The 19938-nt window shown below is 46.9% G+C and overlaps 1 protein-coding gene across 1 annotated transcript in view; it reads left to right on the forward strand.

The window, feature by feature from the left end:
* mogs (mannosyl-oligosaccharide glucosidase) overlaps window positions 1-19938 on the forward strand; it is a 66037-nt gene that overhangs the window by 20665 nt on the left and 25434 nt on the right. Inside the window, exon 3 of the mRNA XM_038793067.1 lies at window positions 9702-9895. Within this exon, the coding sequence (XP_038648995.1) occupies window positions 9702-9895 (194 nt within the window). The remainder of the gene's footprint in view (window positions 1-9701; window positions 9896-19938) is intronic.

The raw sequence follows: 19938 nt of genomic DNA on the forward strand, positions 1-19938 counted from the left end.
TCCCTGGCTCTACACTCCTCCCTAGAGCATCTCGAAAACAAGGACTCCTACATAAGCCTCCTATTTATTGACTACAGCTCCGCCTTCAACACCATAATCCCAGCCAAGCTCATATCAAAGCTCCAAAACCTAGGACTTGGCTCTCCACTCTGCAACTGGATCCTTGACTTTCTGACCAACAGGCCACAGTCAGTAAGAATGAACAACAACACCTCCTCCACAATAGTCCTCAATACCGGGGCCCCACAAGGCTGCGTACTTAGCCCCCTACTCTACCCCCTGTACACACACGACTGCATGGCAAAATTTGGTTCCAACTCCATCTACAAGTTTGCTGACGATACGACCATAGTGGGCCGGATCTCGAATAACGACGAGTCAGAATACAGGAGGGAGATAGAGAACCGAGTGGAGTGGTGTAACGACAACAATCTCTCCCTCAATGCCAGCAAAACTAAAGAGCTGGTCATTGACTTCAGGAAGCAAAGTACTGTACACACCCCTGTCAGCATCAACGGGGCCGAGGTGGAGATGGTTAGCAGTTTCAATCCCATGGGCACATCTCCAAAAGTCTGTCCTGGTCCACCCACGTTGACGCTATCACCAAGAAAGCACAACAGCGCCGATACTTCCTCAGGAAACTAAGGAAATTCGGCATGTCCACATTAATCCTTACCAACTTTTACAGATGCACCATAGAAAGCATCCTATTTGTCTGCATCACAGCCTGGGATGGCAACTGCTCGGCCCAGGACCGCAAGAAACTACAGAGAGTCGTGAACACCGCCCAGTCCCTCTCTCGAACCTGCCTCCCATCCATTGACTCCATCTACACCTCCCGCTGCATCGGGAAAGCGGGCAGCATAATCAAGGACCCTCCCACCCGGCTTACTCTCTCTTCCAACTTCTTCCATCGGGCAGGAGATACAGAAGTCTGAGAACGCGCACAAACAGACTCAAAAACTGCTTCTTCCCCACTGTCACCAGACTCCTAAATTACCGTCTTATGGACTGACTTCATTAACACACCCTGTATGCTTCATCCGATGCTGGTGTTATGTAGTTACATTGTATATCTTGTGTTGCCCGATTATGTATTTTCTTTTGTTCTTTTTTCTTCCCATACACTTAATGATCTGTTGAGCTGCTCGCAGAAAAATACTTTTTGTTGTACCTCGGTACACGTGACAATAAACAAATCCAATCCAATCCAATCCAGGGTGTGTTGAAGGAGCCAGGGTGTGTGGACATGTCCCTGAGCTCCCACATCACACATCGAGGAGCATGACATGGATTCAAATTGCCATGGTGGAATTCAAATCCAGATCGTTACCTCCGGCTTCTGGTATTACCATTCTGGACCAGACCCCAACAACAGCTAGGATACTGGACAGAAACCCCAATACTTTATTTTAATTTTGCAAGACTGTGAGGCTCCAGCAATGGCTACACAAAGCAATAAGAATATGGTAAATTAAACAAACTTTGAGTAATACAGTATTAAAATATCCTTAACATTACACAAGAAAAATAGCTTGCAAGTACCCTTTAAACAATGCTAATCAATGCAGCAGCACAATAACCCTTAACAGCTGTCTTTACTTCAACTCAAACAACAAAACTATCTCAGGTCACAATCCACTTTTAAATACATTTAGCACTGAGAAATGCATGTCACAATGAGATGTCTTGGAACTTCACCATGAGAAAGGGAGATGTTTTGAGACTTTTTGAAAGAGAGCAACCTGACACCCTGTTAGAATAATGCTGAATCTCTCGCTGTATATTTCAGAAACCTTCTTGGTTCCCCTTCCAGCCAAAAGACAAACTCTGAATCTCGACACCTGACTGCTTCAGCTCCTGAAAACTAAGGAAATTCGGCATGTCCACATTAACCCTTACCAACTTTTACAGATGCTCCATAGAAAGCATCCTATTTGGCTGCATCACAGCCTGGGATGGCAACTGCTCTTAACTTCATCATCTTATTAAGCTAAGCACAATGTCTCTTATAATCTCCACCCTAGGGAACCCTCTTAATATAAAATAAAAGCCCATTAGCCCAAACTTTTATGATGCTTTCATTGCATGCTTTCATTGCAACTTCTTCCATCGGGCAGGAGATACAGAAGTCTGAGAACGCGCACGAACAGACCAAATGCATCGGTGCCTTTCATACCTGGATTTTTAAAAACACATCTGCAGCAGTCACGCACTAACCCGGGCTTTTCACCCCTCCTGCACCAAATAGATACTATACAATATATATGAAATTCCTAAATTCATCACGCTGGATTACTGGTCCTGTGACAATACCACTATGCCATTGCCTCCCTGAGAAAGGGTTAATGACTTCAGTTTAGTATAGAGCTGGCAGGATGATGAGGGTCTATGATGTGGAAGCAGACACGGTTTCAAGCAAAACCAGGTTGTGGACGAGAAATCCACAGAAGTACTGGTGGCATCTGCAATTTGCTTTCAGAGTGTGGTGTATCTGACCATTGTTGGCTGTTGATTTAAATGGACTGTGTGCTTGCTGAGAACCATCTGGTTATGATGTTCATTTTATCACAATCCCAGACGAGACCCCAACAGTGACGAGGATATTGGACAGGACCCCCAATATTCGGTAGCAGTTAAATTATTGGAGAGAACTCTCAGGCTGGATTTATACCCATTCGGAAACAAATGGACTAATTGGTAATAGACATCATGGTTTTGTGAAGGGGAGATCGTGCCTCACTAACTTCATCATGTTTCCTGAGGAGGTGACCAAGATGATTGATATGGGGAGGGCGATGGTGTTTACATGGACTTCAGTAAAGTGTTTGACAAGTTGCCTCATGGCAGACTGGTACAAATGGTGAAGTCACACGGGATCAGAGGTGAGGTGGCAAGATGGATACAGAACTGGCTTGGTCACAGAAGGCAAAGTGTAGCAGTAAAAGGGTGTTTTTCTGAATGGAAGGTTGTGACTAGTGGTGTTCCACAGGGATCTGTGCTGGGGCCTCTTGTTTTGTAGCTATAATAATAATCTTTACAATGAAGTTACGTGTAAAGTCCCTAGTCGCCACATTCCGGCGCCTGTTTGGGTACATGGAGAATTTAGAATGTCCAATTCACCTAACAAGCACGTCTTTCGGGACTTGTGGTAGGAAACCGGAGTACCCGGAGGAATCGCACTGTCATGGGAGTGTACCTTTAAGAAATGTTTTTGTCTTATCACATAGCTTCAGTGATGTCATTGTGTGGGTGAGCTAGTTTGTGGCTCTGTGGGTTTTACTTTGGTTTTGAGTTTGGACTGGTTTTGAACTGCACAGGTTGAAAGAAGTGTCTCTCTATCTTCATTTTAAAAAGCTGTTTCTCGACTGTTTGATAACTTAAAAGAGATAATTACTTTCTGGAAGTAATTCAAACCTGCTGTTTGAAAAGTGAAACAGAGTATCAATAAAAAGTCTCATACCAGTAAGAGTGCTGTGTGCTGGGCCACACCTTTAAAAAGGGGTTTCTGGTTTTACTTGGACTTTGTTATTGAATTGGAACAGTTAAGGGGGAATTCATAAGGGTTTTACAAAGATTACTGTAGCTGTGTGGGTGCTTTATGTTTGTAGTTGATAAAAATTCTTACTGTGGTTATAAAAATGTTAACTAAATTCGAATAATAAAGCTTGTTTTTTGATTAAAAGCACCTAAGAACTCTGTTAAGTAACACCTGAAAGGCAGGCTCTTGAGCTCATTGTAACCAAAATCAATAAACACATCAGGTGAACTCCATAATATACTTTGGTGTTTCTAAATCCTGGCCCATAACACCATGCAGGCACTGGGAGAACGTGTAGACTCTGCACAGACAGTGACTCAAGCGGGAATCGAACGCGGGACCCTGGTGCTGTGAAGCAGCAGTGCTAACCACTGTGCTATGATTGGTACGTTCACAGATGACACCAAGGTTGGTGGAGTTGCAGATAGTGTTGAGGATTGTCAGAGGATACAGCAGGACATAGATAGGTTGGAGACTTGGGTAGAAAAATGGCAAATGTGAGGTAATGCATTTTGGTAGGTCTAGCATCGAGGGGAAATATACCGTAAATGGCAAAACTCTGAGGAATATAGAAAGTCAGAGAGGTCCACAGATCTTTGAAAGTGGCAACACAAGTGGACAAGGTAATCAAGAAAGCATACGGAATGGGCAGCACGGTGGCCTAGTGGTTAGCACAACCGCCTCACGGCGCTGAGGTCCCAGGTTCGATCCCGGCTCTGGGTCACTGTCTGTGTGGAGTTTGCACATTCTCCCCGTGTCTGCGTGGGTTTCGCCCCCACAACCCCAAAAAAAATGTGCAGAGTAGGTGGATTGGCCACGCTAAATTGCCCCTTAATAGAAAAAATAATTGGGTAATCTAAATTTATATTAAAAAAAAAAGAAAGCATACGGAATGCTTGCCTTCATTGGACGAGGCCTCGAGAATGAAAACTGGCAGAGGCCGCACTTGGAATATTGCGCATAATTCTGGTCGCCACACCCTGGAAGGATGTGGAGGCTTTGGAGAGGGTGAAAAGGAGGTTTACCAGGATATAGCCTGGTCTGGGGGGTGTTAGCTCTGCGGAGAGGTGTTTCTAAATCCTGGTCCATAACACCATGCAGACGCTGGACCAGAATCCCACGGAAACCGGGTTACCATAACGTTTCAACCCGCTCCTAATTCAAAACCTTTCTATCTCCTCAAATTCATTTAGTGTTCCGTGTCCACTGCACCCCATGGTAGAGAATTCCACAGATTTGCGATCCTTTTGATTATGGCCCCTCATCCTAGAATGTACAAGGGGTGTACATCTACCCTATCAATCCCCTTTAGCATATTGTAGACCTCAATTAGATGTTCTCTCGTTCTTCTAAACTCCAGTGAGTATGGGCCTAAACTGCTCAATCTCTCTTCATAAAACACGTCCTTCATCCCTGGAATCAATCTAGTGAACCTTCTCTGAAGGACCCCGAATGCATTTATGTCCTTCCTCAACTAAGGGGACCTAAACTAGTGTGCAACACTTGATATGATGTCTCACCAATGTGCCACATAGTTGCAACAGCACTTGCCTACTTTTATATTTTATTCCATTAGCAATGAGCACCAAAATCCTATTAGCCTTCTTTATTACCTGCACACTATCTTTTTGCGATCCCTGCATAAGGTCATCCCGATCCCTCTGCCCCAAAGTATTTTGAAGTTTCTCTCCATTTAGATAAGTTGCCTTTTTACTCCTCTGACCAAAATGGGTGACCTCACACTTAATCACGTTAAATTCCATCTGCCAAATTTTGGCCCACTCACACAAACTATCCATAACCATTTGTAAATTTCTTAATTCCTCATTTCAAATTGCTTTCCTGCTTATTTTTGTGTTGTCTTCAAATTTGGCTCCAGTACGTTCTCTGTAAATGTTGGTCCTTTAGAGGACAATACTGGTGAGGTAATAATGGGCAACACAGAAATGGTGGAGGCACTGAACCAATATTTAGCCTGTCTTCACGGTAGAGGATAATAAAATTTTTCCAAAAACTGCTGTTAATGCAGAGGAACTTGGTGCAATGACCATCACTGGGGAGAAGGTATTGAATAAACTAATGGGACTGAAGGGAGTCCAGGACCTGATGGGACTGCACCCTTGGATATTAAAGGACGTGGCAGCAGAGGTAGTAGATACATTGGTTATGATATTTTAGAATTCCATGGTTTCCGTAAGAGTCCCGATGGATTGGAAACACGTCAATGTAACTCCCCTATTCAAAAAGGGAGAGAGACAAAGGTAGGAGATTATAGGCCGGTTAGCTTGACCTCTGTGGTGGGGAAGTTGCTGAAATCAATCATTAAGGAGGAGATGACTGAACATTTGGAAAGACAAAGCTCAATCCACCATTGTCAGTATGGTTTTATGAATGAAAAGTCATGCTTGAGAAACTTGTTTGGGTTCTTTGAGAATGTAACCAGCAAAGTGGATAATGGGGAACCTGTGGATCTGGTATATCTAGACTTCCAGAAGGCATTTGACAAAGTGCCGCATAAAAAATTGATCCAGAAGGTGAGATCACAGGGGTTTGGGGGTGGACTATTAGACTGGATTGATGATTGGCTGACTGACAGCGGGTCAGGATAAATGGTCCTTCTCTGGGGATTAGAGGTTATGGGGAGAAGGCAGGAGAATGGGAATGAGAAAAATATCAGCTATGATTGAATGGTGGAGCAGACTCGATGGGCCAATTGGCCTAATTCTGCTCCTATGTCTTGTGGTCTTATTGCTGGTGAACTGTAACCAGCGGGGGTGCCACAGGGGCCAGTCCTCGGACCTCAACTGTTTACAATCTATACAAATGGTCTGCAAGCAGGGACAGTGTGGAACATAGGTATAGAAGGTAAACAACCTTAGTTAGGCCACACTTCGAGTATAGTGTTCAATTCTGGTCACCACACTACCAGAACGATGTGGAGGCTTTAGAGAGGGTGCAAAAGAGATTTACCAGGATGTTGCCTGGTATGGAGGGCATTAGCTATGAGGACAGGTTGAATAAACTCGGTTTGTTCCCACTGGAACGATGGAGGTTGAGGGGCGACCTGATAGAGGTCTACAAAATTATGAGGGGCACAGACAGAGTGGATAGTCAGAGGCTTTTCCCCAGGGTAGAGGGGTCAATTACTAGGGGGCATAGGTTTAAGGTGCGAGGGGCAAGGTTAGAGTAGATGTACAAGGTAAGTTTTTTTACACAGAGGGTAGTGGGTGCCTGGAACTCGCTGCCGGAGGAGGTGGTGGAAGCAGGGACGATAGTGACATTTAAGGGGCATCTTGCCGAATACATGAATAGGATGGGAATAGAGGGATACGGACCCAGGAAGTGTAGAAGATTTTAGTTTAGAAGGGCAGCCTGGTCGGCACGGGCTTGGAGGGCCGAAGGGCCTGTTCCTGTGCTGTGCTTTTCTTTGTTCATAGCAAAATTTGCGGGTGATACTAAAATAGGTGGGAAAGCAGGCAGTGAAGAGGCGATAAAGATTTTACAGACGGATATAGATAGTCCAGGAGATTCGGCCAAGGTTTGGCAGGTGGAGTTTAATGTGGATATGTGTGAGGTTATCTTTTTGGCCGAAAAAATAGAAAGGCAAATTATTATCTCAGTGGAAAGCAGATTCAAATGCATCTGGGTGTCTTTGTTCATGAATTGCAGACAGTCAGTATGCAGGTACAGCATGTAATTAAAAAGGCAAATGGAATGTTAGTGTTTATTGCAAATGGACTGGAATGTAAAAGTAAAAATGTATTGTTACAATTGTATAGGGTGTTGGTGAGACCACATCTGGAGTATTGTGTACAGTTTTGGTCTCCTTATTTGAGGAAGGATGTGGTGGCATTGGAGGCAGTTTTGAGGAGGTTCACCATTAAACAGTTTTGGCTTGTACTCGCTGGAGTTTAAAAGGATGAGAGTGGATCTGAACGAGGTATAGAAAATACTAAAAGGGATCGATAAAGTAAATGTAGACCAAATGTTCCCCCTTGTGGGGCAGTCTAGAACGAGAGGTCACAGATATAGGTTGAGAGGCTGTCGATTTAGAACTGAGATGAGGAGGAACTGCTTGCAGAGGGTGGTGAATTTGTGGAACTCGCTGCCCCATAGTGCGGTGGAATCTGGTCATTAAATGGTTTCAAGAAGGAGATGGATATATTTCTGATTGAAAACGTGTTAAAGGGATATGAGGAACAGGCCGGGAGGTGGATTTAAGACCAGGAAGAGATCAGCCATGATCTGATTGAATGGCAGAGCAAGCTCACAAGGCTGAATTGCCTACTTCTGCTCATAATTCCTATGTTCCTGTGTTAGCCCATCATATCAGCACCAGTTAAAAATGAGCCATGCAGCCTCATTCCATTTCCTAGCATTTGGTCTGACGTCCTGCGGGTTAAGGCACTTGATGTGCATATCCAGCCACCTTTCAAATGAATCAAGTTTTCTCTACCTCCACTACACTTTCGGGCATGAGTTCCAGACTCCACACAAGGTTTCCTCTTTCCTCAAATCTTTCCGCCATTCACCTGAAGAAGGAGCCGTGCTCCGAAAGCTCGTGTTTGAAACAAACCTGTTGGACTTTAACCTGGTGTTGTAAGACTTCTTACTGTGCTCAAATCTTTCAACCATTCACTTTAAATTCATGCCTTCTAGTCACTGACCTATCTGCTGAAAGTAAATGGGGCCTTCCCATCCACTCTATCCAGGCCCCCCAACCGTACCAGGCAACGACAACGAGAGAATTTAACTATCAGCCCATTACTTTCAATGGCATTACCATTGCTCAATCCCCACTATCAGTATCTTGGGGGTTACCATTGATCAGAAACTGAACTGGATGAGCCATATTAATACTGTTGCTACAGGAGTGGGTCAGAGGCTAGGAATTCTGCAGCGAGTAACTCCTCTAGAAAGCATTTGAAACACCATTGTATAAAAGGCTACAGACCGAGTGCTGGAAAATGGAATTAGAATAGGTAGGTGCTTGATTAGATTAGATTTAGATTTATTGTCATGTGTACCGAGGTACAGTGAAAAGTATGGGCGCCATGGTAGCACAATGGTTAACACTGTTGACTCCATGGTCCCACTTTCGATTCCAGCCTCGGGTCACTGTCTGTGCGGAGTCTGCATGTTCTCCCCGTGTCTGTGTGGGTTTCCTCCGGGTGCTCCGGTTTCCTCCCACATAGTCCTGCAAGATGTGCTATTAGGTAATGTAGACATTCAGAATTCTCCCTCTGTGTACCCGAACAGACGCCGGAATGTGGCGACGAGGGGATTTTCACAATAACTTCACTGCAGTGTTAATGTAAGCCTACTTGTGACAATAATGATTATTTTTATTATTGTTCTGCATACAGTCCAGACAGACCTCAACTGTTTACAATCTTTCTTGATGGCCGGCACAGACACGGTGGGCCGAAAGGCCTCTTTCTGTTCTGTAAAGCTTTGTGACTCCGAACTCCCCAAACTCTCTCCACCATCTAAGGCACAAGTCAGGAATGTGATGGCTAAATTGCCCCTTAATATCCAAAGATATCCAGGTATGGTGAGGTTATGGAGTTGTGGCAATAAGGCGGATGCTCTTTCAGAGGGTCGGTGCAGCCTCAATGGGCCAAATGGCCTCCTTCTGCACTGTAGGAATTATACGGAATGCAGTTCCAACAATACTCGAAGCTCGACACCATCCAGGGCAAAGCCCGCTTGTTTGCTCCCCCTTCCACAAACATTCAAACCCTCCATCACCGACAAATAGTGGCAGCCGTGTGTATCATCTATAAGATGCAGTAACTTGGCAAGGATCCTCAGACAACACGCTTTCAAACCTACGGCCTCTATCTTCCAGAAGGACAAGAACAGCAGAGATCAGCACCACCCACAAGTTCCCCATGAAGCCACTCACCATCCTATCTTTGATCTCTTATTGCTGTTCCTTCACTGTTATTGGGTTGAAACCTGCAACTCCCTTCCTAACAGTGTACCGTCACCAGGTGGGCAGCAGTGCTTCAAGAAGGCAATTCGGCTTGAGCAAATGCTAACCTTGCCAGTGATGCTCATATCCCTATTTTACAAGCAGAACTTGTTTATCCTTTGTAGACAAAGGTTAATCAGGTGTAGATGTGATTTTTATTGGTCACCTTATTTTCTATTGTAGAGTTCCACCCCAGAGAACCCAGTGATATCGCTGTTATTTTATGTCGCTAGTGATGGACAAGGAATGCTGCAGCCACATGTTGAGGAGAAAAGCAGGCTTCTGGCGGTATCGGGTTCATCAGAGGAGCTGGGAAAATTCCGAATCACCTTCCTGGCACCAACTGTAATAAAATCCAGGAACTATAAATATGCCAGGTAAGACTGTCTCTCTTTATCAAACAACTATCTGAAAAGCAAATTGAAGCTTGGCACATTTAAAGAAGTGTTCTACATTTAACTTTGTATGTTTGCCGAGCTGTGGTGCATATTTTTCTGATCCGAGCTGATTTTTATACAGGACAAGTCAAATCCCTGAGTGAACCCTGACTTGATGTATCCTAACTTTTTAGAAACAGTGGAGGAAAGGTACTGAACACATTCACAGAAGTCTGCTGATGAAATTTTAACAAATAATAACTTGCACTAGCCGAAAAGGTTGGAAATATTTCAATCCAAACACAAGAAAATTAGTCAAATATTCACTATTACTTCACTCCAGCTATTTATTTACAGACCATAGAAATTTGGAAAGATATATGCAGCTTGTACACTCATACTCAGGATAAGTATTCAGTACATGAGAACCAACTGGTGAACCGTGGACAGACACACCACAAAGTAAATGACATGCTACCAAAGCGCACTCTGCATTTCTCAATCCCCTCCCAGACTATTGTCACACACTGAACCAAAAGCTCTCATTGAAATGCTATCTTATGAGGGTTTCCAATCTCCACGTTCAAAGAACTCACCTTGGAATTCTTTCCGATTGTCACTTCCAGCACCTCCATGGTTTGAATCTCATCTTCCAAGGTTTTGATTCCTTGGATCTCCAGCTACGCTCAAACGTCACCTCCCAAGCAGATCTCAAATCTTCGACAGCGCCAAATAGAACACCGCTGCTCCAAAAGTCGCACAATAAAGAGTTACCCAACCTTTGGCTGCTTCATCAGAGCTTTAGGGCTCCATTCAAGCTCACCTCGCTTCAGGTCTGCTCCCTGTAGCTCTCTCTTTAACTCTCAGCCTATTTCTCTTTTAACATTATTTAACAGGATCTATTTCTGATCTCTGTCCTATCCCCTTACCTGGGACTCATTCTTTGGTTAGGGAGGTTACCTAAAGTTTGGGTCCTGCTCCGTGCCTCCCTCTCCTGTCCTGCTCCTTGGAACACACAGCCTCTATTGGCATGCCGGTCCAGGTCACCTGATCTGCAGTTTTTTGCCTTTTCACTTGCTTCTTTGTGTCTGTGCATGAGACTGGTCCCTGGTCTGAAGATATAAAATAAACAAACTACACGTGCTGCAGTTCTGAGGGCTGTTCGGATCAGGATGGAAGGTATTTGCAGTTTACCTTGCCCCACTGCTCCGCAGATGCAGCATTAGTTTAATTTGATCACCATAATGACCAATTATTTACCTTTGCTGTGGTTAGACCTAGAATGAAAGAGACTTTAGCCAAGCTTCTTTCGATAAAATCCGAATGTTTGATTTATTATGAAATAAAACATAGTGTTGAAAAAAAACCATGAGTTATAGGAACTGGTGCAGACATAATTGTACTCTATCACTTTTTTAAAATACTCCTGCACGCATGCACTCACAAAGGAAGTACGTTATTGCTCTGGAGAGAGTGTAGAGGAGGTTTACAAGAATGTTGGCACGGCTGGAAAAGTGTGGCTATGAGGAGAGATTGGATAGATTGGGATTATTTTCTTTGGAACGAAGCAGGCTGAGGGGTGACTTAATTGAGATGTACAAAATTATGAGAGGAAGAGATAGAATGGACAGAATAACATTGTTTCCCTTGGTGGAGAATCCACTAACCAGGGGACATAGATTCCAGGTAAGTATCAGAAGGTGTAGAGGGGACATGAGGAAAAACCTTTTTACGCAGAGTAGTGGGAGTCTGAAATTCGCTGCCCGAGTTGGTGGTTGAGGCAGAGATCCTAAACTCTTTTTTAAAAGTACCTGGATCTGCACCTTATGTGCTCTAAACTACAGGGCTATGGAACGGGTGCAGGAAGGTGGGATAGAAATGGCACCTGGGTGTCCTCGGGCTGGCATGAACAAGATGGACTGAATGGTCTCTTTCTGTGCTGTAACCTTTCTATACGATTTCCATGAAACAAACAGAGGGCAAACAAAACAGGGTCTCTGTATAGATGGGCCCAGGAGCATAGTCTTTAAAAAATAAAGGATAAAGTTTGAAAGGTTTTGATGCAGCTCCCTCATGTGAATCACTGAGATATCATGGTCCCAGCAGATGTTGAGGTTCGATTTAAAGGAGAATATGGATCAATTCTTCATGCCTCAGCTTTGGAGGTTTCCAAAGGTAGACAAGTTATACTCCAATGAGGATTCTCCGGCTTCAAGTTGATCAGCACAAACTGAATTTCCAGCAAGGCAGGGTGGTTGTAGTGAGGGCAGCCTGCCTTCTCCGCTTCTTCACCAAAATACCCTGAATAACAGGTCCAAAACGTAACGCTTCTTTCTGTCATCTCTAGCCTTTGCCAGTTTCTTCCCCATCCATTTAGATGTACATACGGCATTGTGTTATTGTCATTGGAGACTCAAGATAATGCTCTGGGGCAGTGAAAGGCAACCGAGGCTGGTGAGTGGTCCACACGAGTAATCCTCCTTCGTCTCTGTGAGCTGCAAGACTGAGACCGGGTTTGTTGACTAACCATGACGTTTTGGAAAAGATTGAATACCTGCTGAATGTTTCCTAATGAGTTATAGAAAGTGCTTAATCATCATATAGAATCACAGAAGGAGACCATTTGGTCCAACCCTCTGAGCACCCTACCTAGACTGACTTCCCCCACCTAACCTGCACAACTTTGGACTGTGTGGGAAACCGGTATACTCAGAGGAAACCCACGCAGACACGGGGAGAAAGTCACGCTAGGCTGGAATTGAACCTGGATCCCTGGTGCTGTGAGACAACAGTGCTTGCCGCCTTGCCGCCCTATAATAATAGAACTGTCATCAACTTCAAATAATAACAAAATAAATATTTACGCTTTGAGTGCATGGCTCTCACAATCATTGCCGTGTGCATCAGCTTGCACCTCACTTCACTTGCCCTTGCTTCATTGCCTATCAATTGAGTCATTCTGATAAGGGGAAAAAAACTACATGGACGGAAATCAGTTGAATGTGGCAAGCCCGAGTTGGACAACAAAATGTATCACGGACCACACACACAACGCATGTGGCCTCCAGGCTACTGCTTTACCACCACTGCTCTTGAATCCCACCATTGCATATGGTGAAATTTAAATTTAATAAAAACCTGGTTTTTATTAAAGGTCAAGATTGTCCTTTAAGGAAGGAGATCTGCCATCATTATCTGGTCTGGCCTACATGTAACTCCAGATTCACAGCAATGTGATTGTCACTTAAATGACCTAGCTCAGTTCAAGGGCACCAAATGCAGGTCAGATTTGTGGGGGGAAACCGGAGCACTCGGTGGAAACCCAAGACACGTAGAGAACGTGCAGACCCCGCACGGTGACTCACGCCGAGAATCAAACCCGGGTCCATGGCACTGTGAAGCAACAGTGCTAACCGCTGTGCTACCGTCCAATGTGAATTGACAGGCGGTAGATTTTGGTTGAGGGGCGGTGGATTTTGGTTGAGGGGCGGTGGATTTTGGTTGAGGGGCGGTGGGTTTTGGTTGAGGGGCGGTGGGTTTTGGTTGAGGGGCGGTGGGTTTTGGTTGAGGGGCGGTGGGTTTTGGTTGAGGGGCGGTGGGTTTTGGTTGAGGGGCGGTGGGTTTTGGTTGAGGGGCGGTGGGTTTTGGTTGAGGGGCGGTGGGTTTTGGTTGAGGGGCGGTGGGTTTTGGTTGAGGGGCGGTGGGTTTTGGTTGAGGGGCGGTGGGTTTTGGTTGAGGGGGCGGTGGGTTTTGGTTGAGGGGCGGTGGGTTTTGGTTGAGGGGCGGGGTTTGGTTGAGGGGCGGTGGGTTTTGGTTGAGGGGCGGTGGGTTTTGGTTGAGGGGCGGTGGGTTTTGGTTGAGGGGCGGTGGTTTTGGTTGAGGGGCGGTGGGTTTTGGTTGAGGGGCGGTGGGTTTTGGTTGAGGGGCGGTGGATTTTGGTTGAGGGGCGGTGGATTTTGGTTGAGGGGCGGTGGATTTTGGTTGAGGGGCGGTGGATTTTGGTTGAGGGGCGGTGGATTTTGGTTGAGGGGCGGTGGGTTTTGGTTGAGGGGCGGTGGATTTTGGTTGAGGGGCGGTGGTTTTGGTTGAGGGGCGGTGGGTTTTGGTTGAGGGGCGGTGGGTTTTGGTTGAGGGGCGGTGGGTTTTGGTTGAGGGGCGGTGGGTTTTGGTTGAGGGGCGGTGGGTTTTGGTTGAGGGGCGGTGGGTTTTGGTTGAGGGGCGGTGGGTTTTGGTTGAGGGGCGGTGGGTTTTGGTTGAGGGGCGGTGGGTTTTGGTTGAGGGGCGGTGGGTTTTGGTTGAGGGGCGGTGGGTTTTGGTTGAGGGGCGGTGGGTTTTGGTTTGAGGGCGGTGGGTTTGGTGAGGGGCGGTGGGTTTTGGTTGAGGGGCGGTGGGTTTTGGTTGGGGGGCGTGGGTTTTGGTTGAGGGGCGGTGGGTTTTGGTTGAGGGGCGGTGGGTTTTGGTTGAGGGGCGGTGGGTTTTGGTTGAGGGGCGGTGGGTTTTGGTTGAGGGGCGGTGGGTTTTGGTTGAGGGGCGGTGGGTTTTGGTTGAGGGGCGGTGGGTTTTGGTTGAGGGGCGGTGGGTTTTGGTTGAGGGGCGGTGGGTTTTGGTTGAGGGGCGGTGGGTTTTGGTTGAGGGGCGGTGGGTTTTGGTTGAGGGGCGGTGGGTTTTGGTGAGGGGCGGTGGGTTTTGGTTGAGGGGCGGTGGGTTTTGGTTGAGGGGCGGTGGGTTTTGGTTGAGGGGCGGTGGGTTTTGGTTGAGGGGCGGTGGGTTTTGGTTGAGGGGCGGTGGGTTTTGGTTGAGGGGCGGTGGGTTTTGGTTGAGGGGCGGTGGGTTTTGGTTGAGGGGCGGTGGGTTTTGGTTGAGGGGCGGTGGGTTTTGGTTGAGGGGCGGTGGGTTTTGGTTGAGGGGCGGTGGGTTTTGGTTGAGGGGCGGTGGGTTTTGGTTGAGGGGCGGTGGGTTTTGGTTGAGGGGCGGTGGGTTTTGGTTGAGGGGGGGTGGGTTTTGGTTGAGGGGCGGTGGGTTTTGGTTGAGGGGCGGTGGGTTTTGGTTGGGGGGCGGTGGGTTTTGGTTGAGGGGCGGTGGGTTTTGGTTGAGGGGCGGTGGGTTTTGGTTGAGGGGCGGTGGGTTTTGGTTGAGGGGCGGTGGGTTTTGGTTGAGGGGCGGTGGGTTTGGTTGAGGGGCGGTGGGTTTTGGTTGAGGGGCGGTGGGTTTTGGTTGAGGGGCGGTGGGTTTTGGTTGAGGGCGGTGGGTTTTGGTTGAGGGGCGGTGGGTTTTGGTTGAGGGGCGGTGGGTTTTGGTTGAGGGGCGGTGGGTTTTGGTTGAGGGGCGGTGGGTTTTGGTTGAGGGGCGGTGGGTTTTGGTTGAGGGGCGGTGGGTTTTGGTTGAGGGGCGGTGGGTTTGGTTGGGGGGCGGTGGGTTTTGGTTGGGGGGCGGTGGGTTTTGGTTGAGGGGCGGTGGGTTTTGGTTGAGGGGCGGTGGGTTTTGGTTGAGGGGCGGTGGGTTTTGGTTGAGGGGCGGTGGGTTTTGGTTGAGGGGCGGTGGGTTTTGGTTGAGGGGCGGTGGGTTTTGGTTGAGGGGCGGTGGGTTTTGGTTGAGGGGCGGTGGGTTTTGGTTGAGGGGCGGTGGGTTTTGGTTGAGGGGCGGTGGGTTTAGAACTGAGTTGAGGAGGATCTGTTTCTTGAAGAGGGTGGTGAAATTGTAGGACTGGTTGCCCCATAGTGCAGTGGAATCTGAGTCATTTAATGGTTTCTAGAAAGCGACAGATATATTTTTGATTCGAAAATGGGTTAAAGGGATATGGGCAACAAGTAGAGAGGTGGATTTGAGACCAGGAATCAATCGGCCATGATCTGATTGAATGGTGGAGCTGGCTCGAAGTTCTGAAATGCCTGCTTTTGCTCCTAATTCCTATGTTAATTTATTCCTATGTCATTCTTAGGATGGCAGGCTGTTACTAGTGGGGTATAACACGCATCAGTGCTGGGTGCACAGCTGTTCACAATCTATAGCAATGATTTGGATCTAACAGATTTGACGGACAGCAGCAAGGCCCATCGCGGAATCCGAACAGATGCTATCAGTGGAATCACCCGATCTTCCTTGAATTATCCCAACAGGGGCTTATAGTCGGTATATACTGTGAGCGCACGTCCGTAAATGTACTGCTAGAATTTTCTCATCGCGGACAAACGGTAGAGCCTTCTTTCTCTACCTGTGTGTGCAGCTCCGCTCAGCATCCGTGAGAGTGCGGAACCTAAAGGCTATTGGACGCTCTGAGCCTTCGGGCATCCGGTGTTCCAGGACCGCCCCCATTCTGTATGGCGAGGCGTCGCACGTGAGGAGCAAGGATTTGTCCGGGTCGAAGTGGGTCAGCAATTCATCTCATGAGAGATGCTGCTTCACCTCGTGAAATGCCTTCTGCTGCGGGGGCCCCAGTGTCACCTCTGTCCCTTGTTCAGCAGTTGGTGCAGCGGGTTGAGCAGCGTGGCATCCTAGGTATTAACTTCCTGTAATAGTTTTTTAAATTTATTTTTAAAAAAAATTTAGAGTGTCATGTGAGAGTACCTTTAAGAAATGGATGTTTAAGCAACGTACCTTTAAGAAATAGAGCAGCTCATATTACTGAAGTGATGTCAGAGTGTGGGTGGAGCTGGGTTTTTAGCTCTGCCATTTTACAGTGTTTTGGTTTCAGTTTTGAGGAAAAGAGCTTGGGTGTGTCTGTGTTTGCAGTGAGCTGGATCTGCTGTGATCTCTGCCAGGAAAGACTATCTCTGAATCATTTGGGTGATTTAAACTCATAATAGTAATGTCTTCAACCTGATGTGTTTCTGTTTAAAGGTGTTAAGTCTTTTGGAGGTTTGAAGGAACATTTTGAGGGATTATTTAGTTTTGTATTATTTTCGGGGTTATTTTTGAAGTAAGGGGTGTTAAGGGATCCAATGTTTATTTAAAAAGGTTAAGTTGAATTCATAGAATAAGCATTGTTTTGTGTTTAAAAACCCCTGTGCCCATAACTAATACCGTACCTGGAGACCCAGCCGTGTTCTTCAAAAGCAACAATACATTAAAGGGAGAGGTTGGTTAAACTCCATGATACACTTTGGGGTTCTGAAAACGCCGCTCCCATAACAAGAGTACCCAATTAACTTTTTCAAATTAAGGGGCAATTTAGCGTGGCGAATCCATCTACCCTGCACATCTTTTGGGTTCTGGGGGCGTAACCCGCACAAACACTGGGAGAATATACAAACTCCCTACGGACAGTGACCCAGAGCCGGGATTGAACCTGGGATCGTGGCGCCGTGAGGCAGCAGCACTAACCACTGCGCCACCGTGCTGCCCTGACTTTCTGTAATAGTTCACCAGGCTGAGGAAAGAGTGGAGCTCCATTTGGTCATGAGGGATGGGAGCCTGGCGATTAACCCTTGTCCCCCACTGGATGGAGGCCCCAACTGTCCATGTGGTAACCGAGATATGTGACCTCCGGCACGTGGAAAAGGCCATCACACAAACCAGCCTCCCATCCATTGACTCTATCCATAATTTCCGCTGCTTCAGAAAGGCAGCCAGCATCATTAAGGACCCCACGCACCCCGGACATACACTCTTCCACCTTCTTCCGTCAGGAAAAAGATACCAAAGTTTGAGGTCATGTACCAATCGACTCAAGAACAGCTTCTTCTCTTCTGCCATCAGACGTTTGAATGGACCTGCCTCGTATTAAGTTGATCTTTTCTCAACACCTTGCTATAACTGTAACATTATATTCTGCAGTCTCTCCTCCCTTCCCTATGTACGGTATGCATTGTTTGTACAGCATGCAAGAAACAATACTTTTCACTGTATATTAATACATGTGACAAATCAAATCAAAGGCATATCTCACTCCCGAGGTGGACCCCAGCCCGAGCAAACCGCTTGAGGACCTCGGCGAGGAAAACGTCGTCCAGGTAGATGCCCCCCCCCCCCTTGGTAGCCCTCACAAGATATTCTCTGTAACCCTCTGGAATATCGCACAAGCTGAGGAGCCTCCGAATGGCAACTGCGTATCCCCATACAATCCCCAATGGGTATTGAATGAAATGAAAATCGCTTATTGTCCCAAGTAGGCTTCAAATGAAGTTACTGTGAAAAGCCCCTGATGGTCACATATTTGCTGGAACTTGGTTCGAGCTCCAGCCGCAAATGCGCGTGGCTCATGTCCATCTTAGTAAACGTTTTCCTCTGCTGAGCCAGGCAGATATCTTCGATCCGAGGGACCAGGTAACGGTCAAGGCGGGATACCCAGTTGTCATTTTATAATCCCCACACGAGCTGCACCGCCCCGTCTGGCTTCAACAGGGGGACCACCGGCGAGGCCCAATCGGCATAGGGGCTGGTTTAGCTCACTGGGCTAAATCGCTGGCTTTGAAAGCAGACCATGGCAGGCCAGCAGCATGGTTCGATTCCCGTACCAGCCTCCCCGGACAGGCGTCGGAATGTGGCGACTAGGGGCTTTTCACAGTAACTTCATTGAAGCCTACTCGTGACAATAAGCGATTTTCAATTCATTTTCATAGTGGACAGGGCGAATAATACTCTGCTGTTCCAAACAGTCCAATTCCCAGTCGACATTGGCACGAAGTGCGTACAGCACATGGCATGTGCGGAAATATCTGGGCTGGATGTTCTCTTCCATGTTTATCGTAGTCATCGTTCCTTTAATGGTACCGAAACCTTCGGCAAAAACCGAAGTGAACTTGGACAGGACTCCATCCGGTCCACGGGAGTACATCTGGCACACGCGTTGCCAATGTTGTGATGCAGCAAATCATACCCAAGTAGGCTGGGTCCGTCACTGTGAACGGACACCAATAGGCCACCACATGGACTGGTCTCCATATGCCACGGCCATGTTGGCAGGATTACAGGAGTCACACACACTAACATGGGCGGCGCTGTAGCACAGTGGTTAGCACTGTTGCTTTACAGCGCCAGGGTCCCAACTTCGATTCCCGGCTTGGGTCACTGTCTGTACGGAGTTTGCACGTTCTCCCCGTGCCTGCGTGGGTTTCCTCCGGGTGCTCCGGTTTTCTCCCACAGGTCCCGAAAGATGTGCTGTTGGGTGAATTGGACGTTCTGAATTCTCCCTCTGTGTACCCGAACAGGTGCCGGAATGTGGCAACTAGGGTCTTTTCACAGTAATTTCATTGGAGTGTTAATGTAATGACAATAAAGATTATTACGAAAGATTATGATTAACCCAGGATTACTGAAAAAAAAAAACAAATAATACAATATATCGGAAATTCTTAGGTTCATCACATTTTTTTTATTCGTTCATGGCAGGCTTTTGCCAGCATTTATTGCCCATCCCTAATTGCCCTTGAGGGGCAGTTAATAGTCGACCATATTGTTGTGGGTCTGGGGTCACATGTAGGCCAGACCAGGTAAGGACGGCAGATTTCCTTCCCTGAAGGACATTAATGAACCAGATGGTTTCATGGTCATCGTTAGACTTTCAATTCCAGATTATTATTTAATTCAGATTTCAACATCTGAAGTGGTGGGATTTGAACCTGGGTCCCCAGAGTACTGTGGTTCTCTGGATTACTAGGCCAGTGACAATACCAATCATGACTATGCCACCACCTCCCCACCAAATTCATCACATGGTATCCACTAGTACTCAATTTATAACATCTTTATAACCCTGTCTAACAAACACATATGGACATAATTCCTGGCACGGCTGCCCATCCAGACTGTGTTCCCAAACAAATGAGGCAAATCAGCCCATCCAATGCTTAGGTAAACTCTAGGTCCAAATCCATCACCTGGGTAGCTGGGGTAGAAATCACTGTGACACTTGTAGTACCACATGCCCAGGCCTTGAGACTCGTCATATACACCCCATATGAATCCCGCGAGGATGTATCTGGGATATGATCGAGGTTGTGATTAATATGTCACCATCCTTTGTGGTCGACGACCACCCACAGCCGGGATTTATAATCCGAACAAGAGTCCCCGGCTTATTAAGAATAATGTGTGTTACAAAGTTG

Source organism: Scyliorhinus canicula, chromosome 3 (assembly GCF_902713615.1).
Source record: "Scyliorhinus canicula chromosome 3, sScyCan1.1, whole genome shotgun sequence".
Classification (NCBI taxonomy): Eukaryota; Metazoa; Chordata; class Chondrichthyes; order Carcharhiniformes; family Scyliorhinidae; genus Scyliorhinus; species Scyliorhinus canicula.